Below are 25,180 nucleotides of genomic sequence, written 5' to 3' on the forward strand. Positions count from 1 at the left end.
TATTATTTATATGGCAGTTAAGCCTCTGGGGATTTTGAAGTAGGGAAACAAGAAGCTAGCTAGAAATGGGCCCTTTTTACCTGTCATTCGGTCTCGGTAAGAGGAAGAAAAACAATTTCTTCCTATTGCAACGAAGTGATTACAGAGGTCTCCCCTTGGACCCTGATTTTCACCGCCCCTCGCCTCACAAACGCAGGCAAAGGCACCATCCCTTCCAATTTTATAATCTACTCATTTCTGTACGTGCGGGTTTATCTGGCTTGGTGGCAGGCCAAGGGTGGGTGGGGAGAGGCATTAAAACCTGGCAACCCCGCTCCCCCATCTCCGGATGCCGCAGGGCCCCTGCCAGCCTTCCTCGGCTAAAAACGTGCTTATGGATTATTTCACTTCCCTGCAGTTCATGTGCAGCCGCTCATTACCACCCGCTTCAATCGCCGCTGCCAGCATCTCCGTTTTTCCCTCCCCCGATTTCAGGGCCATTGGTCATAATCGACATTTAAAGGAAATAAACACTGATTTAAAAAATTACGACACCCATCTCCGACTGAAGAGCCCAGTAGCAATGAACAACAGAACAGTCCGGCGAAGAGCGCCTGTCGGATCTTAGCTCCGCCAGCCCTTCCTGCCTCACAATTCCCCACAACCGAGCAGCACAAATCACCATTTCCAGGCACCACTCGAGGCTGCCAATTCCACTTTCTCTTAATCTCATTTTAAAATCCGCTACAGATGAGGCTCTGTCGCTGCCGTGAGGGGCCGGGCGGGGGCGGAGGGAGGGACAGGGGGCCTGGGTGGGAAGGGAGCGCGAGGGCCCCTAGCGGTTCGCAGCCTGGGGCGGATTCCCAGAACGAGTGCGGGCCGCCCGGACCGCCAGGCTGCGAGCCCCGAGGGGCGCGGGACGCAGCCGGCGCAGACAAAGAAGCCGGCGCCAGCGGCCGTCCCCGCCGCCCCTCTCCTTCCCTCACGCATCCTCCCAGGAAAAACTGGGCACACTGATGGCCAAAGGGGCTGGCCTTCCCCTTCAGACAGCTGGGCGGGAGGTGCCCTCTCCGGGGCTTTGACGTCTCTGGCAGAAGAGTCGCGGGCTCAGCGGTCCTCGACAGCGTACCCCGTCCCGCTCCCCGGCGCGCGCCTCTCCCTGCCCTCCCGGGTGCGAAACGGGCGCTGGCCGGGGACTCCGGGGACGCGTGCGCCCCTCGCCGCGCGAGGTGCGGCCGAGCCAGCCCGAGAGGGCGGGGGGCGGGCGGGGCGGCGCGCGGGGGCGGGGGAGCGGCCGGGACACGTGTGGCTGCGGCGGGGGGGACGCGGCGCCCGGGGCTTTAAGAAGGTGTGGAGCGGGGCGGTCGCTTTCCCAGGCCTGGCCGAGGGGCGTCGCGCAGAGGCGGCGGCGGCGCACGGAGGCGGCGGACAACGCGCTCTCGGCGCCCGCAGCCCCGGCCCCGCGCTCCCGCGGCCCAAAGTAACTTTGGGAGCCGCCGTCTCCCGCGGAACTTCTCGGCGGGGGCCAGCTCCCAGGCCCCCTCCCGAGCCCGCTCCGCTCCCGTCCGCCTCCTTCTCGCCTTCTCTCCGCGTGGCTCCTCCGTCCCAGCGTCTCCAAAACTGAATGAGCGAGCGGCGCGTAGAGCGCGCGGCGGCGGCATGGAGCGCAGTGGCTGGGCCTGGCGGACTTTCCTCCTAGCGCTGTTGCTGGGGGCGACGCAGAGGGCGCGCGCGGCGGCTGGCTATTACCCCCGCTTTTCGCCCTTCTTTTTCCTGTGCACCCACCACGGGGAGCTGGAAGGGGATGGGGAGCAGGGCGAGGTGCTCATTTCCCTGCATATTGCGGGCAACCCCACCTACTACGTTCCGGGACAAGAATACCATGGTAGGTACCGCAGCACCTGCGCGCTCGCCGCCGCCGGGTGCGCTCGCCAGCGCACCTTTATCGTCCCTTTCCTTCTTCCAAGGGGCCCTGGAAACAAGAACCATGACAAACCTGGCCCCAGCTTTGCGCTCGGTCCAGGGAGCGAGAGTAAAGTTAGTGGAGAATGGAGTCGCGAGTTGGGATTCATTCTCCATGTCCCCACTCCCCGAACGCATTTCCTGGTAATGAGCTGGTGCTTGTGATAAACGCCTGAGAATTCTTGGGGTTCGGTGTCTTTCCCCCTCACTCCCCGTACTTACGCAGGCACTTTAAATGGAACCTGCGCATTTTGTTTCTTTAATCCTAGGACTTGAATTTCAGACCTTTGTCCTGCTCCCGGTCCCCCCAGATGGGTCCCCGGGGGGCTTTGGGGCTGTCGCTGGGCTTTGCGGGCAGGCTGGTGACAGACTGAAGCGCCCAGGTCCGTGACTGCCCCGCGCCGCTCGCCCCCAAAGTTCTCGTTGCTCACCAGCCAGGAGTCCCTGGCATTTCATTCAGTGTCAAACAGCCCTCCTGAAAGGGAGCGGCTGCTTCCAGCTCCCTATTCTTTTGAAAGTGTAATTTAATATGTCAGTAACTGATGATTTTTATGATTCCTGCCTTATTTCTACATGGTGCTTCTTGTTAGAATTACCTTTGTGATGTTTATTAATGACTTTGTATTTTATCTGCACAGCTTTAATTTCCAGGTACAGGCTGGAATCCCTTATAATTTAGAGGTATCTTTTAAAAAAAGGAATCATTATGCAGCCCTGCATCAAAAACAAACATTATAGAAGAAATAAAATTCAGCTCCAATAAATATAATATCATGTAGTGCATGTATTTTAAGCTAGTACATCGAGTATGTGGAAAAATAAAAAATGTCTCTTTTCTGTGTTTCTTCTGGGACTTCTGAACATTTCACTTCTATGGAGCTTTTAAGCAGCGACAGGCACTATTTAGTTAGAATTTCAACCCCAAAATATTTATACCCAACCTAATAGAAACCATTGTCCAGTAGGCTCCTGTTAATAGTTTGTATCTGTAATAGGCTAACAATTATTAGCATGGTGGGAGATAATCTATGGGGTGCTGGCACTAAAGACAGACAAGCATTTAAAAATTTTAAGAATCCGTAGGAGTTTCTGTTTTTAAAAAACCTTGATATCTATTCTAAAATATTTAGCCTAAATAAACGTCTCCTAGAGGTTTTAAACAGTGTTTTTTACAACTTCCTTGTGGCATGGTGGCAGCCTTGTCTGTAAAGCAGGAGTTTAATTTGGTGGAATTTTAGAAATAATTTTGGAAAATTAATGTTCCGTAACTAGTCCCTTTTTAGATAAAAGTGCTTACTACCCCCTCTTCCCAAGAACAAGCTTGTGCTTTTCTGAGGTAATGGGAATCTTTAAGTGGAAGGAGCAGCTACTGTGATGGCAACCAGACCTAACCCAAAGCCTGATTGAGCCTGCTGCTCTGTGCGACTCTTAGCAAAAGTTCTTGCCCGGTATTATCTCCCAGTGAGAACGGTGGGTAAGTGGGCGAGGCTGGTCTCAAAGGCGTAACTGTCAGGTTATGATGGAAGACCATGTGATGATACAAAGCTTTATTATTATTTTTTTCTGTTTTCCACATACTTTGGAAGGTCTTGATATCGAAAACTTAACTAAAAACACCAAAATATTGTACTCTCTTTGGTCTTGCTCCCTCAGTTAGCAAATGCAAGTCACCTTAAGACTCATCATAATCACATATTTAAGTCTGAAAAGGAATGGATAATGTAGAGTAAGAATAAAGTGTAGATACTTCAAGTTGGATATTGCGGGGGAGGATCTCAATTTCCACCTCTTTTCCACCACCAGAAAAGGTAGCGAAATTGTGTTATTTAAGTTATGAAAGGTCAAATTATTATAAGCTTTGAGAATTGTGTCAGATTTTAAATTTCTATTATCTATTTTATTAAACATTTAGATTTTGGAACTAGCTGTAGCTATAGGCCTTCAAGTAAGAGGGTTTTTTTTTTTGTAAAATGTTCTACAGGTAGAAGACATGTTTAAAAATGAAGTGGTGCTTATGTATGTCTCTTTTCCTTTTAGGCTTTTGAAAATTAATTTTAAAAATTCAGACACACACACACACGCACACACACACACACACACACACACAGCTTCTGTAAGAATTGAACTGCCAATGGGAAAACTTAATCTCATGTACTTTGTGGTTGGTCCATTTTGATATGTGACCAAAGTGAAAGGTCTTTTGGCCAAGAAGTCTTCTTAAACTTATAAGAAATCTGTAAAATGTTAGCTTGAGACTTTATTTCTAACCTTCTAGATCCTTAAAGTGTAACAGTTATATCAGGAAAAAATCAGTTACATTTATGATATACATTGAAGTCACCATTTGAATGAACTGTGTTTGGATGTAGAGCTGATAGTTGTGACTTTTTTTTTTTTTTTTTTTTTTTTTTTCCTAAAAGAATGCATTGAGATAAAGGTGGTGTACACAGTAGCACCTAACATAGAACATTTCTGTAGATCAGTCAGCTGCCCTCTGACACTGGGGTGTGTGGTAGAGCTCAGAATGTAAAATGGGGCGGCAATCGCCAGTCTAGAATAAAAGTAGTTCACAATTATAGGTCCCTGTATGTGTCGTATTTAAATATATCTATGGAATATCTTTAACAAAAATAAAAAATATATAGTACTAAAAATCTGGAGCTTTCGAGTCTAACAGAATTGTCACAGATTTTTACATTAAGTAGTATATCCATCTATTTTCAGTACTGGCAACTCTATAAATAGTGCATGGTTACATCTGGTGTGTTCTCATCTCTCAATTAAATGTCATTTGGTATCTCTCTCATCTTCCTATATCTTTTAAATTCTGTTGTCTATGACTCTTTTGAAAGGGCATTATTAGTCACAATGAACTGTGAGTATACCACAATGTAAAAGCTCAGCAAAAGGAGTTCTCATATACACCATGTTGAATTAGAAATGTCCCAGCATCAGAACATTTTTTTTTTCTAGAATTTCCTTTTCTTTTGCACAAATCCTAAGACATGGTCAGTTTCCCCAATGTGCGTTTCAGGCACCAAACCTGGATTTTGTGTGTGTGTGTGTGTGTGTGTGTGTGTGTGTGTGTAGAAAGTTGCAAATGATGGGGAAATAGGCAACAAGAATCTACATGGTTTAGTCAGGTAGCCATTTCTCTTTTCCAGCCATGCCCCATGATTCAGCATACCTTCTCCTAGGGACAAAGGCAGTATTGTGAAAAATGTGATGGTTGGATTGAAGTCTGCACCTTTCCTCACCTATGATCGTTCCTATTCCTCACCCCCAACCTTCAGGTAGCTACCATCCATTTTTGTTTGCCACTCTTCCCCTTGCCCCCCAATCAATTTATGATGAATGTGACTTGTCAGTATTGAACTTTCCCACATTTTTGCTTATAGTTGTAGAAAGATGTCTTTCCCCTCTTTGCTTAAAGTAAGTTTAGCATCACTGAGCAACCAGATAATAGATTTGGGGATAGAAAGACTTGGATGCCCCTGTAATCATGTCAATAAGGAACTGCTCCTCACAAGGTTGGCTTTACTCAGTCACCATCAAAAAGGAGAGGTCAGCCATTAGAAGACACTGTACATGAAAGCCAAACATAAGTAAATGAGTCTGCCCAAAATACTTGAGCTTTGGTGAGACAATGTACCTGAATTTCCGAATGGACTAGAATTTCTGTTATTATGGTAGCATAAGATAGGGGAAGTGTTCCATTAACAATGAGAAGTATGCTCTAAAATATCAACTGAGAGAAAAAAATTTGGCCTTGAGTAGAATTGAATTGGTGATGTGGCATGATGTTTTCAAAGGGGGATTTTATTGTATTTTGTAAGTCCGGCATCACTATTGGTAATTTTTTCATGCTGTATATCCACTCCATTTTTTAAAAAAATATATTGTGAGACAGACAGGAAAATCAATGTTCTATTCCTAAAATTAAACATTTACTTTAAGGAAAGGTATAATCAGGATAGAGTATTGAGGGCACTTTATTTTGACAATTTCCAGTATTACTGTTCAGGACACATATGTTCTGAAATTAATTGGTTGCTGTTTAAAAATTATTGTTCAAAGGAAGTGCAATTTAATGACCTTTCAAATACCAGATGATATTTATGTCAGACATAACTTTTGGAAATATATTCCAGATTTCCTTCCTTTCAAAGGAGTGATTTTATTATTTGGAGTAAATTGATTTGCTATTACTAAAGTAACTGCATTGCTGATGAGGTGATCGGTTATTTATCATTCATATGTTTCAGATTCTATAATCAGTGTATTTAAACTTTCAAAATCATTTGTCAAATGCAATTTATAAGCGAACTGAAGCTGCGTCCTGCCTATATAGGACTATGAAAATTGGGCTTTTTTTTTAGCATTTTGCTCTACTTGTCACATATTTATCTTACTCTCTACAATTTATTTCATACATGTTTTACTGATGTGGTTCAGATTGTTTCTTAAATCATAAATCTTGCTTCCTGTAATTTATATTCACTGTGAGTTTCAATTCCAATTTTAAACTAAAAATCAAGTCTTTAGAATTATAGTTCAAAATATTTCATTTTGGCAGAAATTCATACTTCATTCATTCTTACATTACTAGGAGTTATTTAATTATATTTCCTTCCAATTTGTGTGAATCTTTGTTTTAAACTATTACTTTTATTTGCATTGAAAATGTTAATGAATAAAATGGTAACGTTGTGTCATTGTAATAATATGAATATAGTTTTTACAGAACTGTCTTGGTCTAATAAATTTGACTTTTTATCTTTAAAAAGAGTGATATTTTACGAAGATTTTAAAGTCAGCGTTTTTGACTTTCAAATTTTTATAGATTAGTTTTATTCAAAAGAAAATATCTAAAAATCTATCTTTGATTTTTTTTTTACCGCCTGGGAATTGGTCAACTTTATAGAATAAACTAGAAGCCTTACTCCATCAATTATTTAAAATTGGTTGCGTAATAAGCCATAATTGTTTTTCTGATCATTTCAAGTGCTAGTTTGAAACTTATTATGTCTTTAATCTTCATATATAGTTGCTGATGCAATGACCCCTTTATTTCAAATAACCTTTACGTTTGAAAAGCATAAATAAATTCAGTGACCAGTACTTTTTGAACATTTACATTTTAAAAGACATACACACACACACACACACACACACGAATATGAAGTTCTTTGTGTCACATAGAAATAGAAAAACTGGATAGCCCTACACTGAGGAAAAAAAGGAAGGTGGAGTGCATTAGGTTGGAATGGGCAGGTTCACCATGGACAGAGAGAGGTGGTTTAGGCTATGCCTGAGTAATGACTTAATATACGTTAAAAGGGAAATTGACTTATCTAAATATTTTCATTTCAAAAACATTGGGGGTGATTAATCCACCCCCTTTACCTGATTTTAGAGTCATTTGAAAAATAACAGCACTATATAGCATTTCAGTCTCAACAACTTTAAGCAAAAGCGTTTTAAAAGCACTATTTCAGATATTCGAATTGAATTTTCAAATATGAATATCTCATAATGACTGTTCAAACACAGGAATTGCATAGCTTTAAAAAATTATTGGCTCTCAGAACGTTCTGCATGAGATGGTATGATCTCACTTTGGTGTCAATTGTGTGGCTCAGAGAGTAATTTTCACCACAGTCACCTGCCATGCACATCTCATTGAAGACAGAGCTTCTGAAGGGTTGAATGCTGTGCCTATAGGTTAACCAATTATTTTTAAAATGTCTGCTTCTCTAAATCTATACCTATTTTTTTCTTTTTTATTCTATCCTCTCTAAGAACCAATTATGGCAAATGTATTTGAGTATGTGTGTGTGGTAGGGGGATCAGTACAAATGTAGAAATGTTGATTTGTGGTATAAGGCAGCCCTAAATCACTCAAAATAAAAAACAAAGCTAAAATAATTAGATAGCATTGAATCCCACTAAGAAATAACTATAGGAGTTCTGAGTTTTCAAAGTAAATGTTTAAAATGCAGGTTATCCTTTAATGCTGAATTCGCTTTCCTTAAAAAATTCGCTTTCCTTCAACTTCATGTTGAAAACAAAAATTTATTACAGCTAGGCACAGTGGCACACGCTTGTGATCCTAGCTACTTTGGAAACTGAGGCAGGAGGATCACTTGATCCCAGGATTTCAAGACCAGCCTGAGCAACAGAGTGAGACCCCGTTTAAAAAGAAAATTATTGATTAAAATACTCTTACATGATAGGAAGGGTGACATGTTATGGATAGCACCAATTATTGATGTTCGCTGGTGCCCACAAACAAAGTGACCTGAAAAAGAGTGACAGTAGACCCATAAGTGCTATGGTCACCTGAGTCATCTGTCTCTGCCTTTCCCCTCTCCTTCCTGCTCTGTCTCATCTTGTATTCTTCCCTGTAAATTTTCTCTTTGTCTTTCCTCCTTTGCTTCGTTTGAAGCATGGTCCTTGCTTTCCCTCTCCTGTTCCTTTCTCCTTTCTGCTTCACAACTTTATTCCTTTTCTTTTTAAATTCTTTCACTTTCTTCCCTTCAGGTTTCCCCCATTGCCATCTCTACACCTTTTTTCTCTTCTTACTGATAATAATATGAAAAAAATCAGTACATTTATTATCAACTGTTTAGGTCAGTCATAATTCTTGTATCAAGCTCTGATTTGCTGTGGTCCTCCCATAGAATTGCTTCATATCGCTGAATTACATGGAGCTGCAAGGGAGCCATGGGCGTGAGTATTTTTAACTGGATGCTGAAGATAGAACCGTGTTCATATCTTGCTCTGCCATTTATTAGCAGTATAATTCAGTGATATGAAGTGAAAATCTATTGATTAGGGTCTTTGGGAAGGTTGTTTTTATTATTATTATTGAGACAGAGTCTCAGTGTTGCCCAGGCTGGAGTGCAGTGGCACCATTTCAGCTCACTGTAACCTCCACCTCCTGGGTCCAAGCGATTCTCGTGCCTCAGCCTTCTGAATAGCTGGGACTACAGGTGGGCACCACTAGACCAGGTAATTTTTGTGTTTTTACTAGAGACAGTGTTTTGCCATGTTGGCCAGGATGGTCTTGAACTGCTGACCTCAGGTGGTCCACCCGCCTTGGCCTCCCAAAATGCTAGGATAACAGGCATGAGCCACTGCACCCAGTCAGAGTCTTTGGGAAGACTCTTGATAAACCTGATAAAGAATATTTTATGAAAGACTCAGCAGGCACTTACTTTTTGTCCTAACCTTGCCTATTCTAGCTCGGATACAACCAACTTGTGACCTTGAGCATAATGGCCACATGCCAGTGATGGTGGAACAGAACTTTAGAGGGAGCTGGGCCCTCATTTATATCCTCAGGCAGCTATGCCAGCCTTGAAATCATGACTGGAATTCTTGTATTGTGAGAAAAATTAAGTTGTTTCTGTTGCTTGTAGCTGAATGCAATCCTAATTAATATGTATTTCATCTAAACACACAGATGTCCTAGTTAACATTCGCTTTTATGTCAGTCATAATTCCTGTATCAAGCTCTGAATTGCTCTGGATCCTCTCATAGAGTTGCTTTTGGTAACCTTGATAAAACTGAGGTGTTTCCTAGGAAATTTTTGACAATATATTTTCAAACTATCCCTTAAGGTATGCTACTTTTACAGGTGGCAACGATAGTGCATTTTATGTTAGCTTTTCTAATTATGCTTTGAGAAGGTAACCTGTGGCTGACCTCAATTTCTGGAGCTTCTTATATGCTGATAATTTATGCTTGTTAGTTTCCTTCACTTAACTTTATTTCCTGACACTCCTATCTCTCTAAAATGCAGTGTCACCATATGTAAATCCTGTTGACATTTAAAATATCTAGATGTGTGACATGGTTGTGAATGTGAGCTCTGCCCCAACCTTCACCTTGTTTGTCATATCTGGCTCAGCCTCTAGGACCATATCCAAGTTTGTCATTTCTTTTGCTTATTACATATTGACATAGGAAACAGACATCTGAGTCTTACCTTCAGGAACATGTAATCTGTTTGTTTGGGCCACCTTTGTTGTGAATGTTGAGATATGTTATGATCATAGTTCCAGTTCTTTTCACATTTCCTTTTCTTTCATAAACACTTCCTGAATTCTCGTCCTGCAAATAGTGTTATATGCCCAGTGTGTGTGATGGAGGAATATGAGGAAATTAGTTGGTTCTAAGCCCTTAGAAAAAGTGGATGTGCACTCCAATTTCAAGCACTAATATTACCTGAAAAAAAGGCAACTCAGAGGCTCCTGAATGAATGAATTATGACAGCAACAGTAGCAAACCCTAAAGTAGTACTTAATATGTGCCAGGCACTGAGGTAAATGCTTTACACATATTAATTCATAGTAATTCTCACAAAATCCTCATGAGGAAGGTACTGCTATTCTCATTTTATGGATGCATAAACTGAGTCACAGAGAGGTTAGTGTTTTGCCCAAGATAGCAGAGCTACTGCGTAGTTCTCCAGAATCCATCCTTTTAGATAGTAGATATTTATTTTTCAAAATGGTGGTTATTTCAGAAAAGGAAAAGGAAAATAATGATAAATAATAAAAGTAATCTCAAAAATGAGAAAACAAAGAAAAGTAAAAGCTAATTTTATTATTTAAAATAAAGATTACAAAATCAAACCAGAAAGCTGATATCTATGCTAAACAAAGTTGGAATTTCGTTGTCGTAAGTCCATAATTCTTTGACCAGACATTGTCTCCCAGGTAAAGCACAAAGCAATCATCTAGTATACTGTTGGCCTGAAAGAGTTAACATGCCTTCAAAGTATAATGACACATAAAAATACAAAAGAAAGTGATTTACAACCTTTTTAAAATTTATTTTTAATATTTTGATAATATAATTTTTATTAAGAAAAAAAATTTTTTTTGAGACAAAATTTCGCTCTTGTTTCCCAGGCTGGAGTGCAATGGCGTGATCTTGCCTCCCGATTCAAGCAAGTCTCCTTCCTCAGTCTCCTGAGTAGCTGGGATTATAGGCATGTGCCAACATGCCCAGCTAATTTTGTATTTTTAGTAGAAACGGGGTTTCTCCATGTTGGCCAGGCTGGTCTCGAACTCCTGACCTCAAATGATCCACCCACCTCAGCCTTCCAAAGTGCTGGGATTACAGGCATGAGCCCCCACGCCCAGCACTGCCAGGGATTTTATACTTAACAACCTGTAAGGGAATATCAAAGCCTCTTGGGCTCAAGTGATTCTCCCAACCTCAGCCTCCTGAGTAGCTGGGATTATAGGTACATGCCACCACACCCCACTAATTTTTGTATTTTTTATAGAGATGGGGTCTTACTGTGTTGCCCAGGCTGGTTTTGAACTCCTGGACTCAATCAATTTGCCACCTTGACCTCCTGAAGTGCTGGGACTACAGTGGTGAGCCACCATGCCCAGGCCAGGAGGTCGACCATTCTAATGCTTTCAGTGCTACCTTCATGCTAGTGACTCCCTAATGACTCCCTGACTGTCTTAGGCCCTCTGTATCTTACTGCCCACCCAGTATCTTCTCTTAGATAGCTACTGGAGCTTCTTGTTTCCCCTCCCCCGACTCTCCTAAAGCGTCTTCTGTAGTCTCTCCAGCTATGTTAAGGCCAACTCCGTTCCTACAATGGTTTAATCTCAAAATCTTTTTTCTCTAATGCTCCACGTCAGTTCCATTCCTAAGTCCTGCTGGCTTTGCATTTGAAAACACCCAGAATTTGCCATTGCCACAGCCACTTCTCACCTGGATATTACAACAGGCTCCTACAACTTTCTTTGCGTTAACGCTTGCTCACTTTCATGCTAGTCTGAAAACAGCAGCTTGGGTGCTCTGCTAAAAGCCAAGACGATGCCACTCCTCTGGTCTACACCTAAGACATCATATATTTCCCTCATTTGCCTATAACAGCCCTGGTCTTTCTCTATTTTGCCAGTATCCATCCACTTTTAGCATTTTACCAACAGAAATAACAAAATCTGAATAGTAAATTATATAGCCATTCTATCTATACCTTTAGTTGCTCCCAGTCTGTCTTTAAGAAAAAGATAAAATATTCAGCATGGCCTATAAAACCCTGTGGCACCTGCCTGTTTGGTTACTTTTCTGACGTAGCATTTTACCTCCTTCCTCTTATTCCTCCACTGAACCCATAGGACCTGTTTTTTTCTCTTCAAACACAGCAGGAGCTGAGACCCACCTCAGGACCGTTGCAGTGCTATTCCCTTGTCTAGCATGCCTTTCCCTAGATGGCCTTGTATGCCTGTCCTTTCCTGATTCAGATCCATACTGAAATGTCACCTTCTCCATGAGGCCTTCCCTAACCACACCATGTAAAACTGCTCCATTCTTCCCAGGACCCATATCCCCTTGACTGCTATATTTTTCTTCATTGCTGTTATCATCCTGTCTGTATTCTGTTGTTTTACCTTGTACCCTTTCTGTGCTCTATCAGTATAAATACCTTAAAACCTCATCAAAGCGGGTTTTGCTTGCTCCTCTATTGCCTGTTTTGCCTCTATTCCTAGTGCCTAGAACAATGCCTGGCACACAACAGGTGCATAAACATTTTTATTTAATTTAATCAATCAGTGAGCAAAAATAGCACTTGGGATCCCTGTCTAATATAAGTTATAATTAAAATTGTTGTCTGAAAGTGGCAATGCCAAGATAATTAATCAAGAGGATCATCTATAAAGATGGGTTTTGAGTACAATTTCTAAATTTTGGCTTTGAACCTATGATAACAATGTTTGAAAAGAAAATCTGAAAACCATGTTTCTACTTTCCCACCCTCCAAACTTACAAAATTCTCATGTCTTTTGTGAGAATATGCAAAGCTATTCATAGCAGTCTGTTGGAATGAGTTTACTTTATGTTAGCATATCCAAAATTGTTCTCATAGCAATTAGTGACTACATTAATAGAAACTATAATAGATTTAAAGTTGTTATTCCCAGAGGTTTCTCTATGCTGCGCCATAAATAAATTTGAAACAATCTTGATGAATGGGTAGCTAGTTTGTATTTAAAATTTCCTTTGAATAGGAATAAATAGTGGGAAGGACAGAAACCAAAATCGTTTGGCTCCATACTCAACATATATGTAATAACCTTATAGAAAACACACAAAAATGGAAACGCAACAAATCTCCCCAAGGATTTTGTCCTCTAAGAGGAATTTACTTGGACAGTGATGAACATACAAAGGAAACAGCAGCTGAGAATTTTGCATCTTCATTAAATTACATATATTGATATCCTGTAAGTTGAGAGGATCAGAGGCTTCAGACTTATGGAAATTAATATGAATGTTTCCAGGACTTGTTAGTGAGAATCGCTCAAATCTTATAGGTAAGATAGAAATAAAATTCCACTCTATCCATAACATATTTAGATATTGTAATTTATGAGCCTTTGAAATCAGAAATGACTTAACTCTCAGGGATTTGTGATAGTGGCTAGCACACAGGCTCAGGAAGTGGACTGGCTGAGTTCATTTCCAAGCTTTGCACTTTTTAGTCATGTGATCTCGGACAAGTGATCTCACTTCTCTATGTCTCGGTTTCCTCTTCTGAAAAATAGTGATGATAGTACTCATCACACAGGGTCGTTTTGAATCTTCAGTGAGTTATTGCATATGAAGAACAACATGATGCCTGTCACAGAAGATGTTAAGTATTATTTATTTATTTATTGGGATGGAGTCTCGCTCTGTTGCCCAGGCTGGAGTGCAGTGGCACCGTCTCGGCTCACCTCAACCTCCACCTTTTGGGTTCGAGTGGTTATTGTGCTTCAGCCTCCCGAGTAGCTGGGATTACAGGCACCCACTACCATACCTGGCTAATTTTTGTATTTTTAGTAGAGATGGGGTTTCACCATGTTTGGCCAGGCTGGTCTCAAACTCCTAATCTCAGGTGATCCGCCCACCTTGGCCTCCCAAAGTGCTGGGATTATAGGTGTGAGCCAACACACCTGGCTGAGTAGTAGTATTATTATGACATACTTTCTGTTATTTTTTCCTGTGATTAAAAAGGAATATATTTATTTAATCTATTTATAGTCTTAGGAATTGTAATCTTTTAAATCTTAACATTATGTGCTCTTGATATCGACATTTTTCAAAAACATAATTTTCATGGTCTATAATATTTTCCTGTATGCTGTAGCATAACTTAAAAATCTATAAATATTTCACATTTTAGGTGTTTTCCTTTTGTTTTCAATGTTATAAACATTATGATGAATATTTTTGTACGTCTTAAATTTTGGCAAAATTCTTTCCCCCAAGTTGTGGTTTTATTTTTACTTTTTTCATGAATTTTTATATGCACATTGTGTTAATACATTTATGAGAACAGATACATTTTTGTTTCTTTGTTTTCTTATATTGCTTTTGTGCTGAGAGCGTCTTTTCCTAATCATAGACAAGGTAAATATTTACATAAATATTTTTCCTTTTTTTTTTTTTTTTTTTTTTGAGACGGAGTCTCGCTCTGTCGCCCAGGCTGGAGTGCAGTGGCCGGATCTCGGCTCACTGCAAGCTCCGCCTCCTGGGTTCACGCCATTCTCCTGCCTCAGCCTCCCGAGTAGCTGGGACTATAGGTGCCTGCCACCTCGCCCGGCTAGTTTTTTGTATTTTTTAGTAGAGACGGGGTTTCACCGTGTTAGCCAGGATGGTCTCGATCTCCTGACCTCGTGATCCACCCGTCTCGGCCTCCCAAAGTGCTGGGATTACAGGCTTGAGCCACCGCGCCCGGCTACATAAATATTTTTCTTATCTTATATTTTAAATTGTGGATTATAATAACTTGCATGCATTGTTAGTGGGCTGATCTCATTTGTTTATGTTTCTTTTCCTGTAGAGCAAAGGGTTCCCCTAGAACCACACAGACACTCTCTTATTACAGTAACTTCTGCCATTAACTGCCTTGTTCCAGCCACTGTTAGAAATGCTCTTGAAAAAGCTGTCCCATGCACCATATGGGTTGGATTATCACTACTGGCTGTGACAGTTGAGTGCAAATGCCAGATGCCTTTATTTAAACCTTCAAGGCACCTTTGCTCAGTCAAAAAAATTCTGGAATTTTGCACAGAATTCTTTTTGGGATTCTAATATTCTCTATTATGAAACAACTGGATCACAGTAACTGCTGACATCATGAATACACTCTTCCTGATGGTCCCTCTTTTTTGGTGTCAATCATAACGTTTTTCTATCTAGTAGCGCGCACACACACACACACATAATCATATACCCACATACATTATGGTGAAGCATCTATCTCTTTATGACAGAAAATATTAATAAGCCAGAAAAGGAACACATATGAAATGCAAACTGTGTAGGTTTCTTGTTCTTTCTGATTTAGCTTTAAAGCTATTCCTGCTGCTCTCAGTTCTCGTCTCATCCTTTCTTGTAAGCCTCTGCCTGACAGTGATGCTGCATCTCATCATGGCATTCTATTTTCCTAAATCTAGTAATGTCAAACTTTAGGAGTCTTTGATGGATGATGGCCCCTGTATTCCAAACAGAAGTCAGATGCCCAACGCCAGTCATTGTGATGGGCATCTGTTCATACCTCATGTGCATTCCATTCCTGTCAGTGCTTCTCAGTGGGACAGTGCCATCCACACCTATTTACTCTATAATTCTAAGAAATATCATAGAATTTCTTGGGAAGATTTAGAATATTTAGTTATGAGATCCAGTGAAATCCTCTTTGATGTGGTTCTCAGGACCAAGCTCTTCCAGCGCAAGGGAGGAAACTAGTTTCTAAATCCAATCTCTTACTTGTAAGCAATCTGTGTTTTAATTTGCATACTTACATGCAGACATGAATGGAATCAAACTATACCTACCACAGTCAGCTTTTCTCACTCAGCTATATGTGGTCAGCATCTTTCCATGCCAATAAGTACAGAGCTACACCTTTGTTTAGTATTACAGTGTGTGGATGCACACAAACATACTCAGTTCCCTCTAATATTCAAGTTTTAGATTTTTTTATTTTTTTATTTGTGTCTATTTATTTATTTTGAGAGGGAGTCTCGATTTGTTCCCCAGGCTGGAGTACAGAGGTGTGATCTGGGCTCACTGCAACCTCCACCTCCTGAGTTCAAGTGGACTCTCCTGCCTCAGCCTCCCGAGTAGCTGAGATTACAGGGGCAGGCCACCACGCCCGGCTAATTTTTGTATTTTAGTAGAGATGGCAGTTTCACCATGTTTGTCAGGCTGGTCTCAAACTCCTGACCTCAAATGATCCTCCCGCCTCAGCCTCCCAAAGTGCTGGGATTACAGGCGTCAGCCAGCATGCCCAGCCAAGATTTTTTTTGAAGTTTATGCTTATTGTTTATTCAGTGATGCTCAAATACTTTCACAGTATCCATTCCTAGAACTGAAAGTTCCAGTTCAAAATTTATTATTAACACTACAGCTGTTGATACCTACTGTCAGATTGTCCTCCAAAAAGATATCACTTTTCATTTTGTCAGGCAGCCTGTCTGCATACACACACTAAATGCTGGGTGATATAATTCTTTTTAATATTTGATATATCTGTAGGTTTAAAAACAGTATTTTATAATTGTTTTATTTTTACTTCTTTAATTACTAGAAAGGTTGAATAATTTTCTGTCTCATTACTAATTTTGTGTATATCTGTGTATGAATTATCTGTTAAATCCTTTACTTATTTTTAACGTTTTCTCTTTTTCGTATTGATTTGAAAAACTGCTAATGTTAATAATTCCTTGTAATATATATGATAGGTATTCCTCCCCCCACCCCCCAGTTTGTCCTTTTTGGGTAGTCAAATCTATCAGTTGTTTCCTTTGTATGGAATGAGCATGACTATGTGTAATAGTATGATCTCTGGACTCCGACGACATGCCTGGATTCTAATCCTGATCTTTTTTTTTTTTTTGAGATGGAGTCTGGCTCTTGTCGCCCAGGCTGGAGTACAGTGGCACGATCTCTGCTCACTGCATCCTCCACCTCCCAGGTTCAAGTGATTCTCTTGCTCAGCCTCTTGAGTAGCTGGGATTACGGGCGCCCGCGACCACACCTGGCTCATTTTTGAACTTTTAGCAGAGATGGGTTTTGCCATGTTGGCCAGGCTGGTCTCAAACTCCTGACCTCAGGTGATCCACCCACCTCAACTTCCCAAAGTGCTGGGATTACAGGCGTGAGCCACCACGCCTGGTCTTGACTACTTTTTAAAACAAGAGTTGATTCACATTATCTGTAGTAGTAATATTCAGTGAAGACTGTGAACACTGAATGAGTGACTACAGAACCACTATTCCTGGAGAAAATACAGAGTTAGGTTCCTGTCACATTTTCATCAGTCCATCAGTACATAACTTTGTTTTATGTATGAGTCTGTTTAAAGACACCTTATTAACTATATATTGTTGGTTCATTAACGTTGAACTCATGACCAAAGGCAATGTAACTTATGCTTGAATGGATTGTCTTTGTAAGGCAAGTCACAACCTTCTTTTACGTAAATAGGAACACTAGACAACCCTTCAGCACTATCCTTGGGAGCCATTTTAAACAGTGAAATCACCAAGGTGAGGTGCAAAAATAAATAAATAAAAAGAAAAAACACTAAATAAACAATGAGAAGCCGGGAGTGGTGGCTCATGCCTGAAATCCCAGCACTTTGGGAGGCCCAGGCGGGTGGATTCACTTGAGGTCAGGAGTTCGAGACCAGCTTGGCCAACATGGTGAAACCCTGTCACTACTAAAAACACAAAAATTAGCCCAGCATGGTGTTATTTGCCTGTAATCCCAACTGCTCAGGAGGCTGAGGCAGGAGAGGCTCATGAACCCTGGAGGTAGAGGTTGTCATGAGCCAAGATCACACCACTGCACTTCAGGCTGGGTGACTGAGCTGGACTCCATCTCTAAAAAAAAAAAAGGAAAAAAGAAAAAAAAGAAATGGACAATACAGTATGAGATCTGAAAGAAGATGGCAGCCTTGTTTGACTTAAGCTATGGGGGTGCGTATCCAATGACTCAAATTTTTTGCCACTCTGCATGTACATGTTTTCAAATGACTGTGAGTATTGATATTGGAGTTACAGATAAATTTGTAAATAAGGGATCTGTGAATAATGAGGATAGACCATATACATTGACATTAAAGTTACTTATCTGAGTCTTCTTTCTTTAAACGTACTCAACTTCGTTAAGTCCCTTTTCTTATATGTAAAATGAAGAATTGCATGTCACATAGTAACATGATAATAAATAAGATATATGTTCAGTGCATAGTAAGCTGGTGAATGTTGGCTGCTATTGTTGTATGGTTTCTGCCTTCAGTATTAGGCATGGAGAAACTTCCTGAATCCTCAGATTACAAAAACATTCTCGTATCCATTCTCCTACTACTTTAATAATGTTTGGTTTTTGCATTTAACTTTCAAATTCATTTGAAATGTATGGCTAAGAAAAGTTACACCTATTTAATTTATTTCCTAGATTTTCTGCCAGTTTTCCCAGTATCATTTATTAATAGAAAATTTTCTCCTACTAATTCCTAAGTATTTTACACAGTGATCTTTTAAATTACATCTTCTAATTGGCCATTTCTGGCATATACGAATGTAATTGATTGCTGTATATTTTGTACCTAGACATATTATTGAACTCTCTAAATGTTTTTAAGAACAATGATTGGGGTTGATTTTCTTCCATTTTTAGGAAATATTTTTAAGGCATTTAAAATGAATAGGGCAGTATGGAGAAAAAGGCAGATTGTATACAAAACCAGAATGAGCCACAGAATTTAATTTTGCATCTTGCTGAATAAAATTTGTTTTCAGCAGGTCATAGGGCATGAACTTTGCCATAGTTATTGGAGGAGTTAAAAACCCCAGTTTATTAATCTTAAATGCATTTTTTTTTTTTTTTTTTTTTGCTAATGCAAACCTCTCTGTTTTATGAGTGGGAAAACAAGGATAGTAGGAATACTCACACCAGATGTGGGCCTTTCTCTAAACCTTTGGGGAATTAACTCACTTATTATTAGGAGAGGCTTATGAGGTAGGTACTAGTATTATTCCTGTTTTACATCTGAGATAATGAAGGCACAGAGAGGTAGTGAAACCTACAAAATGTCAAGTTAAATAGGTCATTTCTTTTTCATGATTCTGAAATTTTAATTAAATCTGGTACTTACTGGCTTGTTATATTTCCATAAAACCATGACACTTCATATGCAATTCTTTTAAATGTCACAAAGGTTTATCCATAATTGTTTTTGTTGTTGTTAGGCAGAATGTTAATGGTAAATTTGACATCCTTTAGCGTTTTTGGATGATCATTTAAAAATACATCTTCTCATGGGTTCTATTTTCATCTTTTCTAACTGGTTCTTAATAATCTAATGCGTCTTTTCTTTAGTTGCAAATGTGTTACAGAAATAGCTTTGTGAAAAGAATTACTAGATGGTTAGATTAGATTTGAATAGGGAAGTAGTAATATCCTTTGTCTTGTTGGATCTCTCATTGAGGCTATCTAATTTCTTCTTTTTTACATTTACTTACCTTTTATAATTTCTTTCATACTTTTAATTTCTTTTTTTCCTGTCCCCTTATTTCTCATAGGCCACCAGTTAGTCCTCTGTAGCAACGCATGGTGCCTGCAGAACTGATGTCAAACCAACTGATGAAAGGGCACTTGGTATTCCAGGCAGCATCTCTAAGATAATCTAATATACTCTTCTTTAGTTCTCTTACTTCTGAGTTCACATTAAGCAGAATTTTAAGACATTCCTCTTACCTTCAGCCATGTTTGACAAGCCGTGTGTGTGAAGATTGTATATAATATATCATAAAGTAATGTTTAGCCTCCCAATATATTTTTCTTGTTTGGGGGGACATTATTTATTTTCCTTTAAAATCAATACACATTTGTTGAGGGCCTACTTTGTAGAAAGTATTCTGTTTGATCAGTGAAATAAAAGTTGAGTTTTTCCTGCCATCAAGTTTGAGAAATATATACTTTGAGAAATATATAGTTTGAGAAATAGATATACTATATATTTAATATATGTATTATATAAACTATAAATATATAGTTTGAGAGATATATACTTGAAAATCAAACCCAAAGGAAATTGTAAATATGAAATAATAAATGGTGTGACAGGAAAGTGGCCTGGGCCACATGAGTTAGTAGAGTGTAGACACAAGAGAAGCCTCAGATCCAGAGGAATCAAAGATGGTTCTGGTATGGACCTTGAAGCTTGAAATTTTGACAGGAAAGGAGAGGGAAATGGTAGTTTAGGCCTGAGGGTGGCATAAGCAAAGGGGTACCTGTAGAGACTTGTGGGAAAAGTTGAGTGAACAGTGAGCAGAACAGCTCTGCTGGAGCTGAAGAACTGGTCTGGAGAATGGCAGGGGAGAGGGCTGATTTCAGGCAGGTTCTGTCTGACGGTGGAGCCTTGCTCACATGATAGAGGCATTCTCTGTTTGTCTGTGGGCAGCAGGGAGCCACTGAACATTTTCAGCTGGGGAATTGTGTCTTGAAAGCCTGTTTGCAGTTTCAAGCTGGGAAGCTGCCTGGAACCTAATTGAAGAAAAGGCCCGCTCCATCTGAGGATGACTGGTAGGTTCACTGCTCTAGGGTTGTCCTGGAAAGTGCAGACAACCACCTAAATCACTGCACTTCATCTTGGAAAGCCCCACAAGAAACTACAACACTTTCAACATCAGGAGCCCCTTGATATTGAATGTGTTTTGGTTTCCTGTAGGGGTTTGTAAAATGGACTGGAGTTGTAGAGGCCTGAGGAAGGAGGATCCAATACTGGGTACTAGTGATAGAAGCGGAAACAGGCTGGTAGAGTGGTTAAGAGCATAGACTTTGGAGTTGGTCTCCGTGGGTTACAATCCTGCCTCTGTTACCACTAGCGCTTAGTTTTCTCTTCTGTAGCATAACCACACCCATATCTTAGTGCCTGTAAAGGGCCTATCCCGTTAGTGGGCATATAGTAAATGCTCAATAAATGTCAGCTATTAATAGAACATTGGCAATGAGGACAGCTACAAAATGTCACAGAGAAGTTACACATGAAGGAAAGGCAGAGCTTTGATTAGGTGTAGGGGTGGAACAGAAAACGGTAGACTCGTCAGTGACCCCAGCATCTGAATTGTTGAAGAAATGGCGGAAGCATTGGCAGTTTGGAGAAGTTTTGGGAAGATGTGCACGTTCCCGTGTGAAGTTGAGGATTCATTCAGTGTATAATTTTCCTTCAGGGGAAAGACGTATGAGTCACTCCAAGATAACTAGTGTTCTAAAATGGGCAACTTGCTTGGTTTGTTCATTCAATATCTGTTATTGGAAAATAAAGGAAGTTTGATAGCCTAGCTTCTGGTACATTTGTAGCTTCCAGTATTTGCTTCTGGTACATTTATGTCTAATCTGAACCAGTTAGCTCTGCATTGTTAAACTGAATCACAATAGATTATTTTTCATATTTTATGTTCTTATTATATATTGTATGCAAAACATTCCATTACAGCTGGTCCTTGAATGATGTCGTTTCTTCTAATGTCCTTTCGTTATAACGTTGATGAGAAAAGAAATCAATTCTGTACCTGGACCACCTCTGTGTGGAGTTTACATGTTCTTGGCATGTCTTCCGGGGTTTCCTCTGGGTATTCTGGTTTCTTCCCATATCTCAAAGATGTGCACGTTAGGTTCATCCATGTATCTAATTGTTTCAATCTGGGTGAGCGTGGTGTGTTTGAGTGAGCCCTGTGATGGGCTGACACCCTGTCCAGGGCTGGGTCCCACCTTGTACCCTGAGCTGCTGGAAACACTCTGGCCACCTGAGACCCAGAACTGGAAAAAGCGGGTAATTTTCTCACTTGTTTTTATTAATCTTTCTTAAATGTATCTGTAATTCACATTTTGGTGTTTAATATTATAAGCATTTTTTCTTTATTGAGAAGTTTGGTGACTTTTTGTGACCAGAAATATGCCATAGGAACTTAAGTCATGTTTTTATCAATTAGCCTGTAATAAAATTGGCTTTGTTATATTCATTTTGTTTAAAGACTCAGTTTCCAAGAATCTATCAATAAGGTGAGGACTTACTATATTTAATTTTTCTTAATAAATTCTAAATCTGAGATTTTGATGTGGTAAACATATATATATAGTTATGAATAATAATTCAAGTGTTAGGAAAAGAGCAAAGAACATTGGTTTAAATAAATTTTTACTTAATGAAATAAATGTTTACATAGTTTTAAATTTTAATTTTGGGGTATAAAGTCTTTTCCAAATGTTGAATACTGTTCACACAAGTACTCTAGACTTTTATATGAAACAAAGGACTTCGCAGGGCTGGCAAAAAGAGGAAAGATCTGGGAATTGGATTGATCCAACCAGGTAATCAGGGAAATATGCAAATAAATGTATTATTATTGCCTCTAGTGTCAAGGTTAATTTTCTATGCCCAAATGGATTATTTAGAATAGCGTCCAAGCCTTGAAGATACCAGGAGACGAACAACCAAAATACGTGACAGAGTCCTTAAAAATATATAAAAATGATGGTTTCATTATATTGTTTCCATTCAAAGACATGATTTTATGAGTATAATGCTATAATATTCCATTTTATTTATTTAAACTGTCATTTTAAAAGCCCACTCTATAATGTGTTTTCTACCAAGTATGTTGATAAAATTGCTTGGGGCAACCATTTTCTTCTTGTGGACAAAGGCACTTCATTGGTTGTGACTTCTGAGTTATTTTCAGCATTTATTGTGATATATTAATTTATTACGTTTATTTGATGCACTTTGTGCTAGGCAGCCTATGAATATATTTACAAGAGCTGTTTTGAAAATTTCTCTCATTTTGATTTAAAAATAGATGTTATAAGGCAGCAAGTTTGAAAAATCTTGGCCCCAAGGTCTATGCAAGAAATAAAGGTTCTCTGACCACTAGTTTAAAAGGTACAGTTGGGTTTACATGAAAATGTGTCTTTGAAAACATTGCTATACATATTAAATTTTACCTTTTTATAGTATTTTGCAGTTTTCAACATTGCTTCATATAAATGATTTATTCCTCACAATGATTCTGTGAGGTAGCATTATTATCCTTATTTTAGAGATCACAAAATAGAAGTTCAGAAAGAGTGGGTAACTTGTCCTAAGTTATACTCACCTCTAACTCGGGGAGCTGACATGCATGCACAGAACTCTGGCTTCAAGTCCCTGAGTGCATTTGTGTGGGCACAGACATATCCAAGTGGTCTCACTCCGCAGTACTCTGCCAGTGGTCCCATTTTAGAGGACTTAATGAACTAAAGTATTTGACAATGTCTTGGGGACCGTAAAGTGATGACTATGCATAAACATGAGTGAACGACAAAGTTCAGTGCTTCATGTCAGTAACTTTATTTTTTTTACTTTAAATTTTGGATTTGGAAGGAAATAAAAGTTTCTCATGCCTTTACCCAGGCCACAATTTAGGTGCAATTCTGTAAATAATTTAATTAGTGGACTCCCAAGAGTGGCAGTTGTGGTCATTGTAGGTTGTGCCCTACCTGAGCCATCTGGACAGGTGGGATATTATTGCTCTAGGTGACATCATCCACTGGTGGTGGGGGGTGGAAGACATCATTAAAATTCTCTTCCTACAACATCCGGTCTAGAAGAGAGACACTGCTTGATCCTCCAATTGTGTGTGATTCATCTTGTCCAGTCATTTTCAGACCACTATTAGGAAATTAATCATTTATATATTTAGATTGACATTGATCACAAAAGGAATGACTCACTCCAATTTCTTTTGCTTCTCTTTTGAGTAATATAATAAGGAAATCTACCAAAATACCCAGAACTAAGGAATTTATATCTAGATCTTAGTTATTATTACTATTATTATTATTTCTTTAGAGACAGGGTCTCGCTCTGTCACCCAGGCTGGAGTGCAATGTCACAGTCATAGCTCACTGCATCCTCAACCTCCCCTGCTCAAGTAGTCCTCCTGCCTTAGCCTCTCATGTGGCTGGGACTACAGGTGTGTGCCACCATGCCTAGCTGATTTTTTTTATTTTTGTAGAGATAGGGTCTGTCTGTGCTGCCCCGGCTGCCAAAGTCCTGGCCTCAAGCTGTCCTCTCGCCTCAGCTTTCCAAAGTGTTGGGATTACGGACATAAGCCACCTAGCCCAGCCCTTTGTTAGTTATTAATAGTCAGAGTCCTCTATCTACAACTTGTGATATTAGTGTAACTTTGCATGGCAAATCACTTAACTATCTGTACTCTACTTTTCCTCATCTGAAAAGGGAAATACTGATATCCCCTTAACAAGGCTATTTTTTTTCTTATCTTTCTGATGAAATATTTCAAACATAGAGAAAACAAAATGAATTGTTTAACACCTGTGCATTGCTATGCAGATATAACAAATATTAATATTTATCATAGTTTCTCAGATTTTTAAAGAAATTTTTAAAAAAGATATAGTTAAAAGCTTCTTTGTTATCCAACTCAGTGCTATTCTGACTACAGCCCCTCCCGCCAAATCTGCCTAGGGATGGTTGAAATCCTCAACCTAGCTCGTATCCACAAGAATTATTTTGATAAATAACATAGATAATGTCTATGAAGACTCGTACCTAGAATATCTGAAGTGAACTTCATTAAGCCTTTGTTTATCTTCTTATACATACATTGACAATTAAAATATTTTGTTTACTTACCTCAGAGAGTGACATGAGATCATGGATGTGAAAATGCTTTGTAGTCAAGTGATACAGAAAATATACAGTATTATAGGATAATATCATGTAGGTTTAAGGTTTGTCTTATGATTGCAAGTGGTTGTCTAGAAAAGGCTTGTGTAGGAAGAAAGGACAAAGCGAAGACAGAGGAATGAGGAGGAGGAAGAGAAGAGAGACAGTAGAAATCACCAATGAGAAAAAAAAAAAGAAGGGGAAAGAGGAGAGAGACAGAATCCTGTCTAAGGCTGCTTGGTTTCGAGGCTTTTCAGATTGTCTTGTTGTTCCCATCACTGGCTTACATCTGTCTCCTGTTCTTGGTGTTTCCGTCTCTGGCACATCTAGCAAAGCTGGACTTTTTCTCAAGCTTTCCCCAGTGTCTTCTCTGGCTTGGGGAACCATGTCCTTAGACAGTGTAAGTAAAATTTTATATTACCTTATTTTTACCCTGTTTTCTCAGGCATATTCAAAATATTTCCTATCAGCTA

The 25,180-nt window shown here is 39.7% G+C and overlaps 1 protein-coding gene across 3 annotated transcripts in view; it reads left to right on the forward strand.

Annotated features, from left to right (window-relative positions):
* The first annotated feature begins 1,357 nt into the window (after positions 1-1,357).
* The window catches only part of RELN (reelin), a 508,320-nt gene continuing 484,497 nt past the window's right edge, over positions 1,358-25,180 (forward strand). Inside the window, exon 1 of one of the 3 annotated variants that reach the window (XM_003896435.5) lies at positions 1,358-1,864. In XM_003896435.5, coding sequence (XP_003896484.1) covers positions 1,639-1,864 — 226 coding nt within the window. In that variant the 5' untranslated portion in view covers positions 1,358-1,638. The remainder of the gene's footprint in view (positions 1,865-25,180) is intronic. The other 2 variants (XM_017957037.3, XM_003896436.5) reach the window with 2 other exon arrangements.

Source organism: Papio anubis, chromosome 4, assembly GCF_008728515.1.
Source record: "Papio anubis isolate 15944 chromosome 4, Panubis1.0, whole genome shotgun sequence".
NCBI classification, from domain to species: Eukaryota; Metazoa; Chordata; class Mammalia; order Primates; family Cercopithecidae; genus Papio; species Papio anubis.